At 33.7% G+C, this 14,162-nt stretch overlaps 1 protein-coding gene across 4 annotated transcripts; it reads left to right on the forward strand.

The window, feature by feature from the left end:
• Positions 1-411: 411 nt before the first annotated feature.
• Positions 412-12,989, forward strand: LOC145630367 (uncharacterized). Of its 4 annotated transcripts, none has more exons than XM_081682628.1 (11): positions 412-607; positions 1,440-1,604; positions 3,651-4,155; positions 4,557-4,704; positions 5,888-5,998; positions 6,772-7,693; positions 8,115-8,345; positions 9,529-9,598; positions 10,566-10,753; positions 11,606-11,672; positions 12,472-12,989. In XM_081682628.1, exons 2-11 carry the CDS (start codon positions 1,452-1,454, stop codon positions 12,615-12,617), a joined length of 2,541 nt encoding a protein of 846 aa, XP_081538754.1. In that variant the 5' UTR covers positions 412-607; positions 1,440-1,451; the 3' UTR covers positions 12,618-12,989. The 4 variants fall into 4 exon arrangements, with proteins under 4 accessions (XP_081538754.1, XP_081538758.1, XP_081538757.1 ...); XM_081682632.1 differs by having other exon boundaries at positions 413-607; positions 6,775-7,693; XM_081682631.1 differs by having other exon boundaries at positions 416-607; positions 10,569-10,753.
• The last annotated feature ends 1,173 nt before the right edge of the window (positions 12,990-14,162 follow it).

Below are 14,162 nucleotides of genomic sequence, written 5' to 3' on the forward strand. Positions count from 1 at the left end.
TCGTGCTTAGATAATAATATCTATCCTACTTTTATAATTACAAAAATTTAGCAATAATACCGGCATCTAATAAACTTAAGGTCTCACACTCAATAACCATCTTTAATCAATTCGCATATAATAAGATACCGTGTCCCTAAAAGACATCACTAAGCAATTTACATATAACAAAAATATTGTATCCTTAAAAGACATTACTAATTAATTTGCATATAATAAGATAATGTGACTTGAACATCGCCCAGAACAATCACTAGATAGCTCACATAGGAGATTGGATAAGATGTAAGATGGATCCTTTCCTATTTCCATGATTCCCCATTTCAATTTCAATAATAATTAATTTAAGTAATTCATGTATTTAGGACAGTGACAAGTGTAAACTTCGCGCTCTTCTTCTAAAGCTTCTTACAAATAAAATCGTCCCCTCACTTTTTTTTCACACTCCCAAAATTCTGCCTACCAAATTACTCTAATTTTTTTTGTTGGTACGAATTCCAAAGCACTCTCACTCACTTGTCTCTTTCAGTTTCTCTTCTTCTTCTGTTACCCCACTTCACTCAACCACTCCTATTCATTGCTGTTACTAGTAGACTGATCTTTGGGGGTTAATTTCAAGCAATTTTGCTACTTAAAGACTGTAAAAATTCATTCTTTTGCTGTAAAAATTGAAGATTTCAGTGCCCAATTCTCTAAATTGTTTACAAATTATTTGATTTGGGCATTTGGGCTGTGTTTTGCTGTTTTATGTAAGACCCAGAATTATTTTTGCCTATTTTGGTGTCTTCTTTTTAATTTTATTTTAAAAATGTGTTCTTTAAAATGTTTTGCTTAAGGGTAGAAGATTTCATTGCTCAATTATCTGTTTCTTACAGAATTCTTTGATAGAATTGGGATTTTGGTTTGTTTTTATTTTTATTTTACTTCATTTTGTTTTATTTTTTATTTTGATAGAATTGGGTTGTTTTGTTTTGCTACTACAGGTAAGACCTAGTAATAATGTTTGCCTAATTTTGCATATTTTGATGTGTCCTTCATAATGGCTTGCTGAAAGACCAGAAAATTGCATCACCCAATTCACTATTTATATTAATTTGTTTGTTATTTTTTTAAACCTTTTGTTGAGTTCTTTGATTTGGGCATTTGGTTTGCTTTGTTTTGCTATACCAGAATTATTTTTATGTTTATATTTTTAAATAATTTGCTGAAAATCTAGAGAATTGCATTTCCCAATTCTCCTTTTCTCCAAAAGTTTTTGACTTGGGCATTGGGGTTGATTTATGTTTTTTGCTACTAATGTAAGAGACCCATAATTTTATTTTTTTTTTTGCCTAATTTTGCTTATTCTAATGTGTCCCCATTTACTAACTTGATGCTATAATCCTAGTTTTATGGATTATTTTGGGTGAATTTTGATGTTTGTTGTATCTGCATTGTAGTGTGTAGGTTTGATGCTTGGAATGCATTCATCTTCAGAGGAAATGGGTCCCACTGAGGGTGCTGTTCTGGCTTTGCTGGATTTCCTGGTTGATCCATTGCTTCCTGCAAGAACAACTTCAAGAGAGACTATAACTCTCTCTCAGGAAGTTTTGGTTGCTAAACAGGTTGATCATCCTTTACTGGCTAATTTTGTTTATTTAGTACTTTTTGGGTTGTTTGTCTGGTGTTTTATTTTTTTTGTAATTTTGGATGTGATTTCTTTTAATGCTGGTAAAGGGTTTTGATCATCCTCGGAATCAGCATTAGAGCAATAATAATCTCTTGGTTATTAAGGGTCTGTTGTTGAATGGACATGATTAAGAGAAAATTCTCCTCTTTTAAATTTGCAATTTTTTCTTGTTGTTTACTCATGAAGGTGGTGTTGTAGCTAGTCAATTGTTTTGTAGGATTCATATGGATATTCTTCTTTGTAGTTGTTAATTTGAGCCTTGTACATGTAATGCTGTATGACAACCTAATATTCATTAGAAGGATTTGAATCATGGTATAGGTAGATCTCATAGTGTTTCTGCTCTGAGTAATGTCTGTTTGTCTTTAAAGAAAGAAAAGCAAAAGCAACTTTTGAAAATCTGTGGTTAGATTTTGCTACAAGTACATTTTATAAGTAAATCAAGGATTGGTAAAAAGAAGTTGAAGACATCACTCGTGAATTATACTCTGTAGAAGTTTTGATTAAAGAGATTCCGTCTAAATGAATGATATCCTATACTATAAGAAGTATTGAAAAATCTGAATAATGTTATTGATTAGGATGGAGGCTTATAACATGATAAGTTGATAACCTATATTGACTATTAATCAGGCTTGCATATAATTCTTTTCATTATATAATTCAAAAGTTGGGATGTGATGGGGCCTTCCTGATTACTACAAATTTTTGTAGTTAAGTAGTAATCTATATAGATTGCGTTTAAAGCTCTCCTGCAAGGCATGGTCACATGATAATAGGATAAGACAAAACCATAATCTGGCTCTTAAATTGATTTATGTTCAATCACTTCAGGCCCTTCTTAATTCTATTGTAGCAAATAGATGAAGCCCCATACTTGTTAACTTGCCAAGATTTGATAAATTCGTATGTTTTGTTGTAAGAGGAAAAAAAAAATTGAATTAAAGCTTGTGTTAATAGGAGCTTCATTTATGGTTGTTTCAAATAAGGTAGGACTTTAATGGTTGACTTAAATTGTTAATTCCAAGCCAACATTCAAAGTAAATATTATGTTTAACTCTTTAAATCGCCAAAAATCTTGGAAAAAAAAGGGGAAACTTTTGGTTCAGTATCAAGTCTGCATTAGTTTTCTTGCACTTTCGCTCTGTTTAAAGCGCTGAGTGTGTTAATTCTGAACTGCAAAAATTGATACTTAACATTCTTAATATTGTGGCTGCAATAATGCCAAAAGTATTGGATGAGTTTTCCAGATGAAATTATTAATTTAAAGTATAGTTTGGGCCTCATTTATAACAAAATGAAAAAAAAAAAAAGAAACCTGTTTTTATAATTCTCATGTACATTCTATTGCATTCTGCAATTTAACAAAGTTCGCAAATGGTTGTTAAAGTGATTAAAGTAATTCATGATGGATGATTATTACTTAGATGTTTTTGGCTTGTATATCTTGTGGAACAAATTTCTTTCTCTGTACCAATGATTCTGTACATTAATTTGGAAGCCAACATCTTAGATAATCAGACTTTTAGTATCTATAATAAGTCTCATTTGGTGACTACAGTAATTAACTTTGTCCTCATGGATGAGTTGACATAATATTTTTGAGTATTGGCATTATGGTTGTTACTGTATTCAAGATTTCCGTGCGGATAATTTGGTTGCTTAAATGATACTACTTTCTGTTTCTTGACTTCAAGTGATCAGACGCCGGGAGTGAAGTTAAGAGTACTTCAGAGTGTGTATGCATGCATACACACAGAATAATAAGAGAAGAAAACCCCTCCCTCTCAGTCTATTCCCTTTTTTGGTAGTTGGGAAATGAAGGCTGTCATTATGCAGCTTAAAATAGATTGTCTAGTTAGATACTTTATATGAATAATTGAATAGTCTAAGATCGACATATGAGTACATGTATTAGTATCAGTACTGAATTTTATATGGTTTCTGTTTTTGCTAATTGCCATATTTAATGCTATCATAGGTGCATGCAGTAGTAGTGCTGTACAATTACCACCACAGAATACAACATCCAGATCTCAAATTTTTGGATTTTCAGTCTTTCTGCAAGCTGGCTGTGGTTCTGAAACCAAGTCTGCAATTATACTTTAAGCTCATGCAAAGGACAGATGCTGAGCTGGAACATATAGATGAACATCTTTCATTGACAGAGAAAGCGATCATGAATGCTTGTGACATTTCCAAAAGTTTAGATGCATCTAGCAACTACCCGATCATTGAAGGTTGGCCTGTTGCCAAAGTTGCTGTTTTCTTAATTGATTACAGAAAAGAAAACTGCTATTTGTTCCATGGTTCCATCACACAGGGAGTATGGTCAACAATCGAAAAAGAGGTTAATGGTCCTAGTCAAGGATCAGAAGCTGTAAATAAAAAGAAACGAGTCATTAAAAAGGCTTCGAAAGAGAATCAAACTGCTGATGTTATTGGTCTTCAGCAGCTTGCCTGCTTAGCTGTCAAAGAAACATGTGGTACGCTATTATGTTTGCATGGCTTTTCATTTAAGAAGTTTGTATGATATATTTTTTTTTTCTTGGTGTTGGACTGTTTGGTGTGTTTGTCTGATTCCTGTGTTAGCGACTCTATCTTGCTTTAAAAAGTATATCGCTTTATCATATATACTTCCTTTTGAAATTTTGGACCTTTTGAAGGTTACATGCTGGTTTAGTCAAGTGTATATATCAGGGGGTAGGTTTTTCCTTCATGATTAGTGGTTTCATTTATATTCATCTTAAATATACTATACCAGCTTTCTTACAGATTTCCAGCCTTTTCTTGTTACTACATGGGCCAACCTAGTAGTGCATCTTTTTCTGTATTATCTTTTAAATTCTTATGTAGTTATGTTGTCATTCGTTTGCACGAGGAACAGGTATTAATCAGTGTGATCTTAAAATCTTGGAGACCCACTTGGTATATTCTACAAGCAAACCAAAGACAGCTGTTCGCTTATTTATAATGCAATGCACGCAAACCAATCAGCACGCGAATCTGGTTCCAATAAATGATGTCATGGACAGGTTTGGCCCTAGTTCTTAACATTTCTTTTTGTGGTTTTCTGCTAGCTATTTCTGTGGGGAAAAGGTAATGCAATATGGGATTCAATATGTGAGCAAATTTGGAAATTGTACAGATTATGGTCTCAGTTCGCATAGCTCAGATATGGGATAAATCATTTAGTCGAATGGTAGAAGACAATTCTTATTCCTTACTATGTATCAATGTATCATTGGGCAAGATGTTTAACAATAGATGATGATCTTTGTGTTTCTCTGGGTTACCTTGGAAGAAGAATTCAGAGAGCTTCAATGATGGGTGTATGAAGTTGAATATAGGGAAAGCCTAGGTAGGGAGGAATAACTATTATGCTACTAAAGTTCCTCATTTGTAATATCAGGTTCTTGGAGACTGGTAGAACTCGTAGAAGAGAGGTCTTATTGAAAATACCATTGGTGTTTGTCCTGATATCATACATTTTCAAAAGACTAAGCTTGAGCCTATTGAAATTGGTCATGTGACTCATACCAATCAATAGGAGTCCAGATTTAAAGACTGATGTTGTCTTCCTCATTTTTGTGCCGAGCAGTTTTTTGACTCTTGTCAAGTTGTCATAATGGGATATGAGTGTCATAATCTTGGAATCTTGAAGATGCTAGCAAAGTTTATGCTTTTTGTGTGACTCATTTCTGACGTGGAAGGGTTAACTGACCATTCACCTCTATTGTGATACTCAATCCCATCATTTTATTCAATTTTTTTGTTGGTAGAGTGCAAGAATTGACTGGTATTTGTTCCTCTCCTTGGGTGATAAGAGTGGACTTGAAAGTTGAAACATATTTAGTTTATTAGTTGTCCCTCTTTGGGATTCCTCTTTAGGGCTTGAAGCAATCATTATATATAAGTTATGACATGTATATCCTGAAAACACCGTTAATAAAGAATCACATCTTTTATAAGATGAAGTTCTAGTGCCTGTTAATTCGTGTGGGAACTACTATTCTAGTTTTTACATATTTTGGGGTGCTAGTGTCAACAAATCCCCCGGGCTCTAAAACTGCTTGCTAATATTTAACTTAGTGCAGTAAGAGAATTTATGGGTCGGTATAGCTAATTTCTTCAAGATGCTATGATTTGGAGTAGGGGAATAAAGTAACCTTAATATACTACTTCCACTTTTGAGCAGTGATTTTGTTGTTGATGCAGCTTGCAAGGTCCATTGGTTAGAAAAGATTCCATCAGTTGGATATTTACACCTGTTGTCGAATATTTTCACTTGTTGCCATTTGCCGATAAAGTGTCAGATTGCCTCACAAGGTATGCTTTTTAATTCCTTAAGTCAGCATTTGTGAATTGTGATGACATTATGAATGATTATCCAGAAACTCCTTTTTTGGCGGTTTTAAGCAATATATGTTTTCTGATGTATAAAATGTGGGCCTGGGGAAATATGCTCGAATGGACAGGTGGCGGAAACATTAATGTTTAGGTGGTAATTGTTTGTGTAGCTTTTCCTTGTAATGTTAGTTTGCTCCCTATTTTTAAACTTTAATTTCAAATAATTTTATTTATTTATTTAATTTTATTTAATTTTTTGTTTTTTTGGTTAAACAAATAATTGATTTACTTAATGATTTTGTGTAGTGCTAAAATATCTCTTTTGGAGAGTAATGGTTTTGTTGACTCCCTTCGAAACCTAGTAATTTTTGATATCGAGTGCTTAAGATCAAGTAATCTCTTAAAACAATTGAGGGTGTTAGATGCCTTGAGTTTTTTGGGAGTCTGGGATGGAGACTGTAGGACTTCCGACTCTATTTTTATATAGGTGACACACTCTCGTACTTCATTTTTACACTCATAAATAGGTGAGGAGAAATTTTGGTTTGTTTACCTTTATTTTTTTCCCCCTTTTGTTTTAATTTTTATCAAATATGGGAAAACTCACATTTAGCAAACTGAATGTTGGTTTGTGTGAGTCATTTTTTTGATGGGGTAGGAATATTCAGTTTATCGTTGTTTCATTGAACATCATACTTAATATTTGTTATAATTGTATATATGTTTGTAAAAGAAATTCCTTTGCATGGTAGTAGGGTAATGTCCCAAAATTCATCAGAACATGTTGAAGTGGCTAAGGATGATGGAACTTGCAACATAAGTCCGGAACAACTATCCAATCCTTCACGTATGCCCCAAAATTCTTCACAACATGTCGAAGCGGCAAAGGATGATGGGAATTGCAAAAGTTTTCACATGAGGCCGGAACAACCATCAAATGCTTCACACACGCCCCAAAAATCTTCACCACATGTTGAAGCAGCAAAGGATGACGGAAGTTGCAAAAGTTTACACTCAAGGCCGGAACAACTATCAAATCCTTCACACATTCCCCAAAATTCTTTACGACATGTTGAAGTGCCAAAGGATGATATAAATTGCAAAAGTGTTCACATAAGGCCGGAACAACTATCAAATCTTTCAAACCATATTGCAGCAAATGAAATTGAAAATCGCTCTGGCTCTCCTTCAATGCTGGAAACACTCCTGAGCAATTCTGCAAAAAATGGCACCATCCTTCAAGTAAATAAGGAACCATTCCTGATCACCTCTGAACAAAATTGTACTATCTTACAGGAGAAACCACTCTTGAGCATTCCTGAATTGCAAGAGGTTAGAAATGGAAATAGCAATCACTTGGAAGAGGGAACTGTTCCAAATGTCGATAACTGTCATCCAGAGGAACCCCGACACCCTGAAGTAGCAGAAGTGGTAAAAAACAATAGTTCTCGCCGAAAATGGGTACCTGCTGAACCTGTTGTGTATAGGAAAAGAAATAAATCGCAAAAGAACAACAACTCCGATAAGATATCAGGTAGCAAGATTATCGATGCTTCTACAGATTTTCCTAGGCTGGCACAAGAGCAGAGCGCAGCTACTCCTATATCCCATAAGAAGGACATTTTAGCTCAAGAGACTGATCAAACTGCATTGGCTGCAGGTGCTATTGTTGTGGTAAAGTCCATAGAAATTGCTTCTAAATCCCTTTTTCAATTTGATGTATTTTGTGAATCTGTTTTGGCAAGTGCATCTTTAGTTTTCTAATCAGTCCTGGTGTACCTTGAGTTCATTTATAATATGTGGTTAACTGCTAATGAGAAATATTTCTGGCTTGGGGTCATAGAAACACTTTTCTCTTATGCTGGGCACAGTAGTTAACAGTTTAGCACATGTCAAAATTGGTGGCCAATCCTTGCCATAATTTACTCACCTCATGCTTGCTATTTTACTTCATGTAGACTGTAAAATAAAGGTAGGTCCTTTTTATAGAAAAACCATGGCAAGTATTATGTGATATAGTTAGCTGCTTTATCTGTATTTTCTTTGAACCTTTTTGTTTCATCTACTATCTAACAATCTTATATGGACTTTGCAGGCAGATTTTCCTGTTACATCTTCCCATGAGTGTGATGTTGAAAAGGATTTATCTGATAACAGGGTTGCTGATACTGTAATGTCAGATCCAGATGAAAAAGACGACCATGCCCTTGTTCCCTTAGATACTGACTTTAAGCATCTCCGCAAATTACAGCTCACTATTGCTTCAAAGGAGAAATTGCTATCACATACTGCACTAAATGTCCTTTTAAGGAAGAGAGAGCAATTGGTATGTCCACACTGTGTATTTTTTGTGAGATTAATAACTATGTGATGAAACTTAGACCCCAGTGCCTGACCTTGCTTCACAAAATGTGTGGGAATAATAAAATTTGATTGACTTCCTTCTTGGTTCACCAAGTTATTCGATGTTCTTGAATCTTGATGTGTTTACTGTGGCTGCAGTCTTATGTTCAAAACTCACTTGTGTTGAGAACTTTGTGAATTATGGACCCATCTTACATTTGTGCTTCCTGTCTCTGAAAGTCTAAATTCTGATTTAAGCTATGTGTTTTGTTTTTTTCCTTTCCATATATTAGGTGCATGAATGTATATGTTTTACTATCGTGAAGATAGAATGGCTAACAATAGAATCGTAGTTGCTTTCTGAAACCCAAGTCCTGTGTGAAAGATATGCTGGCACACTCTTGATGAGTCCAATATTGCGTTGGAAACCAATTTGATAATTAAACCCAACAGGCGAATTCAGAAGAAGGGACTGATCATCCTGATGTAAAAATGTTTCACTCTGCTTGAGCTTCTTCTAAAAAATAATATAAACTTGGTAAATAATTATGTTATGAGATTGCTATACAGATACTTCTTTTTCATACAGTATTAATGTATACCTTTAAAGTTTAAAGGCTTGAATTTAGACTAAGAATTAATAGTGCTCTAAGCTTACATAAATATAGCCAAGCCATAACCCCTCTGCTTGTATTGCTGCAAGCATCCAGCTCTATGTCAAAGCAAAGTTATGCATTAAAGAAAGCTTGTCATTCACATTTATGCCTGCTGTGAGAGACTAAGGCCTTGGTATTTCCCCTCTGCAAAATACAAGTATTAGGAAAATCATGGCCTATAAGTTCTGATAAGGACATTACACTTCCTGTAGTATACATTTCTTTTTCTTTAATTTGTCTTTATCTCTCGTCTTTTCTTTCTCCCCTTGCATAGACTATTGGAAATATGTATATATCTAAAGCTAACCTTCAAGGAAATAGTTACAGTCAGTAACTACAAGATTAAGCCGCTAACCATCAGCCTGAGACTTTTGGTTGAATTAATTCTCATTTTGTCTTTATTGTTCTGATAATTTGATGACTATCCTCTACAATTTATTAAAATACTGCAAGAAGCTATCTTGTTGCACTACCGATTTGGTGTTTTAATGTCTTGTCTTTATGTTGTAGTCCCTGCAGATTCGCAATAATGAAGATGAGATGGCTTTGTGTGATAGAAGCATCCAAGCTATTTTAAATGGTATGATTCTATCGTTTTGTTGATAAATGCATGTAGTTTCTAACATACCCAGTTACAATTTCAGTAGACTGGTGAAATTTCCATTCAAATAGCTAAAGTCTCTTTCATCAAATTTTAATTTGCGCATTGCATTATACTGATCTCATATCCGTAGACATCATTAGTGTTTAAGTAGTGTTACCACTAGCGAGGCGTTTGTTACAATTTTGAACAATTTCCATAGAGCTTACTTTTTCTGTAACCAACAAAATTATGTACACCCTCTAGTTGAATGATTCAATGGTACAAAACATTGATTATCAGATTAAATACTATATGTATATGATTGAAGATATAAAAGAAAAGATTTTACAAATCTTAGAACTTGCAACAATTTTCTGACTCAGAAGCACAGGGACTTTCCCTTGTTGATTTCTTTTAGAGTACCTAAAACTTCTGCATCTTTTTTATAATTGGGCTTTATCTTAGTGTAATGAAATAGTACGTCTTAGAATATGCCCGCATCTTGTTCAACTAGTACATTTTTGGTCCAACACAAATCGTTAACTGTTGATTTCATTTCCTTGTATATTACTTTGGTTGGTAATCCTGCTTGTATTCAGATTTTTCTAAGATGTAGATCCCCCATAGTTGCATTTTCTTACTCTTGATTTTGAGTACTAACTCCATTTCATATTATGTGCAACAATTACTAAAAATGGTTGCTACACATTATTATGTGCAACAAATGTTTTCTTTCCCATTTTTAGTTGTCTATTCTCTTATTTCTCTCTGCCTCTCTCCTCATCACATGCATTTCTTTCTTTCTTTCCATTCAACACTCACAAATAAATTTTTTCTAGGAGTCCGTGCAAGCTCATTTGTTGCACATAATATGAAACAAAGGTAGTAGAAAATTTGAAACAGAAAATCAATTGGGTAAGGCCCTTCGATTTCTATTTGATTCACTTTCTTCTTAATGCTTCAGCAGGTAGTGAAGATGATTTAGCTGTGAAATTAGACTCCATTTTGGAGGGTTGTAACGAGATATGTATGAAATCTTCTGGGGCAGCTGGGGACAAAAAAGCTCTGCATCTTGAAGACCAAGACTTGCCTCCAGTAGCAAGAAGGAAACGACTTTCTGAGGCCGACGTCTCTGCACTAAATCCCAGTCAAGTAAGTTTTCACTTTTAAAAATTCTATCATGATGCCTCTCATCTTGTGGTTTCTGTGCTTTTCCTCAGATATATTAGTAATCTTCTTAGTTATAAAGTTATTTAAAGAACGTGAACAAAAGAGTACGAGTAGGGGACAGAAAGCAATATATTTTTCTTAAAACCACAATCCTTGTAGTTCATATTATTATGTCTTCCCTTTTTCCAATTTGTTTCTCTAGCATAAACTTGGGATGATGGTCTTGAAAGTTCTGTCAATGTATCTGTCAAAGTCTAATCCACTTTCCCTAGTCGATCCTGTTGACTTTCATTGGCCTCTGTAATTAAAATAGCCATAGACCCTAACCAATGAAACCACTAAGAAAACTTAGAAGATAAATGTAGGCATAATACTCTGTCTTAGTAAGCCTCGAACAATAGGTTACCATGTAGGAGTGCCATCTAAAACACGCATTTCTTTCAGCATCAAAAGGATCAATCAAACTCCCATTTACAAATTATTGAGTTAATTCACTATTTACTGCTTGTTCCAATTGGCAATTTGTATACCAAACTTTTGCAACATATGCTTCAGTAAAAAGGGAAATCCCATTCAACTACTCAAGGTCAGAAGTATCATTATCATAAATACGTTCCCCTCTACTGGAAGCAGGTAATGTGTAACCTGTAAAACAATTAATCACCTTAACAAACCTAGAATTATGTTTTGGCAATAATTAGTTTTAGTGAAAGAATAATTCTATTGTAATGGATATTATTACATACTGGATCTTTCTTTGATTTTGTTATCCTCTTATCTGAATTATTGAAGCTTTATCAATTTTTTTACTTGTATTATATTTTCACAAAGCAGGAGTTGGATCGTATATGTAATACAAACTATTGGATGTTACCTACTTACAGCTTATCAGGATCCGAAGGTTTGTTTATGCTATACAACAAGATATGTTGCTTCTCATTTTAAAATTTGTGCTGTATACTGCTGGTTGGTGTCGCAAATTCCGTATGGCATTATTTGTGTATTATCTAAACTTGATTTTTTTTTTTTTTCTTTTTTTCTTTTGTAAGATGTGATACCCTTCTGGCCTTCTGGTCACTTCACTAATTTATTGACAATGAACTTGAACATCAGTTATAAATTCATAATCTCAAAAATACAGAATAGGTATATTTGCCTTAGGAGCTATGTTTTTAGGCTTCAAATAAAACAAACACACTGGAGTATATGGTGTCTATCTACTTAGCATCTCAAAATGGTGTGGACTGTGGAGGAAGTCCAGAATAATCATCTTTATATTGAAGAAATTGAAGTTCAGTTTCATTTCCATGTACCTCCATGATTTTATTTTCTTGAATGCTTTAATTTAGTTAGCTATTGCAGTTTCCACGAAATATGGAACGAATAATATAGCTCATTAGACTGTCAATAAGCTATTACTTGAAAATTGCAGTCATGGTCATAGTTGTGTGTATGCAAACATGATGAAAAAAATGATTAGAAATATTTATACAGTATGAAAAACATCGAATGCAAAGGAATGAAAGGAAGGTGTAAAAATTCATGAGGATTAGGGGATTCTTTTTTTTTTTTTGTTGGTTGGGGGGGGGGGGGGGTAGTATGAGCCGGTGGAGACTGGAGAGTAAGAATCTTCAACGAACTGGAATTTGAATGTATGTGTTTTTTATTCTCCTGCTGAATTCTTGCCTTCTCTTGTATAGGTGGCTTCCTGTCTACTGTTACCGTGAAGGGGGTTGATTTTGAGTGTTCATCTGAAGGAACAATGCATACAAATCCTCATGAAGCGAGGAACTCAGCTGCATCAAACATTTTGGCTAAATTGCGGAGTATGGTAGCTGAGTCATAGATCATCAAGGCAAAATTTACCTGGAAGTAAGCATGTTGGTAGAAATGAGCAACTCGGTGCTTCTTTTTATTACATCTATTTCAAATTTATCAGCTGAAATACCAGTTTAGAAGTGCAGAGGAGACCACATTGTAAAGTTTATGTATATCTTTAGACCTTTAAATCCTTAGATTATAACAGTGAATTTTGCTAGATCTTAGAGTTTCATATGTTGATGCAGAAATCCCGGCTGAGAAGTCTGGAAAACTGTCCAAAAATGGTAGAATGAATAATCTTTTGTAGTGGGTGATGAATTTAGGCTCACTATTGCATGTTAGTTCAGTAACTTGACATCTATTGCTGCATCAGCTAATAAATTGATCTTTGATTTCATATTTCATCCAAGCGAGGCACGAGTTTGGAAGATTTTATACTCATCTTTGTAAACCATTGGTCATTAGGGTCCTTGTCTGGACTAGTTATTGATTAGGTTGTTAGGATTTAGGAGCCAAATTCGAGCAAAATCACTCTAATAACAAGGTTGGTTTTTATTTTCGAAAATAAATTTACACAACTATTAATAGTCTCTTTATGGACCTGTGTAAATTTACATTTACATGCAATACGTATCAATTGAATGTCCTTTAAATCTTAGTCTGCTGTACTGCAGTTCTTTTTTACGAGAGCTATATCTTATCTCGAAACCCCCATTAGCAAAGTCTATATTAGAAAATTTTATTTCTTAGTTAAGAGTAGTTCAAATTCAAGGAAAGAGAACAACAATAGACTATAACATCGTAAAATCCAAAGAGATATCATTACAACAAGTTCACCACAATCATGATTATCCTTATATTTCTTCCGTTTTTTTAGTTCATGCCATTTGATTTTTACACTATTCACACATTATACTTTGACCCGCTTTTGTGATTTATAAATAAGATAAAACATAGTTGAATTGTTTCGGAGTATATTTTATTAATATCCACTTTTTATAATTTTACAATAATTGGAGATATTAATTGTTAAAAATATGTGATGACGTGTGTTAATAGAAATGTGTCAACTAAAAACATAGAGGAAGTTTACTACTACTCCGTAGTAAATTTATAACCAAAAAACTACTTTGTAAACGCATCCTAACAATAAATGTTCGAGATTGACAGCATAAAAAATCAACGCTTATGAATAGTGTTATATCAACTATATTCCTCAAAATGTCTATTTACCTAAATACCCCTATTTATTCATGCGAATCACCTGTGTGACATATTTTTTTTAAGTTTAACTAAATGATTATGAGTATAGGAGTGCAATTAGGCGCATAGTTGCTATTTGTTTTTGATGCATATTGGAGAGTTAATCGGTAAATTCACTTAATTTTTGTGTTTTTTTTTATTATTATTTCTTATTGCTACAGTGGTATATTTAATGTATTATTATATGTGTAGTGGTATGTTTAATATACTATTATACATGTATTTTATACTACTAGAATATAAGTTATTTTAGTAGTACTATGTATAGCTATTATAGGTAACAGTAGAAAAGAAAATTCACTACTCT

This window comes from Chenopodium album, chromosome 5 (assembly GCF_948465745.1).
Source record: "Chenopodium album chromosome 5, dcCheAlbu1.1, whole genome shotgun sequence".
Taxonomy (NCBI): Eukaryota; Viridiplantae; Streptophyta; class Magnoliopsida; order Caryophyllales; family Amaranthaceae; genus Chenopodium; species Chenopodium album.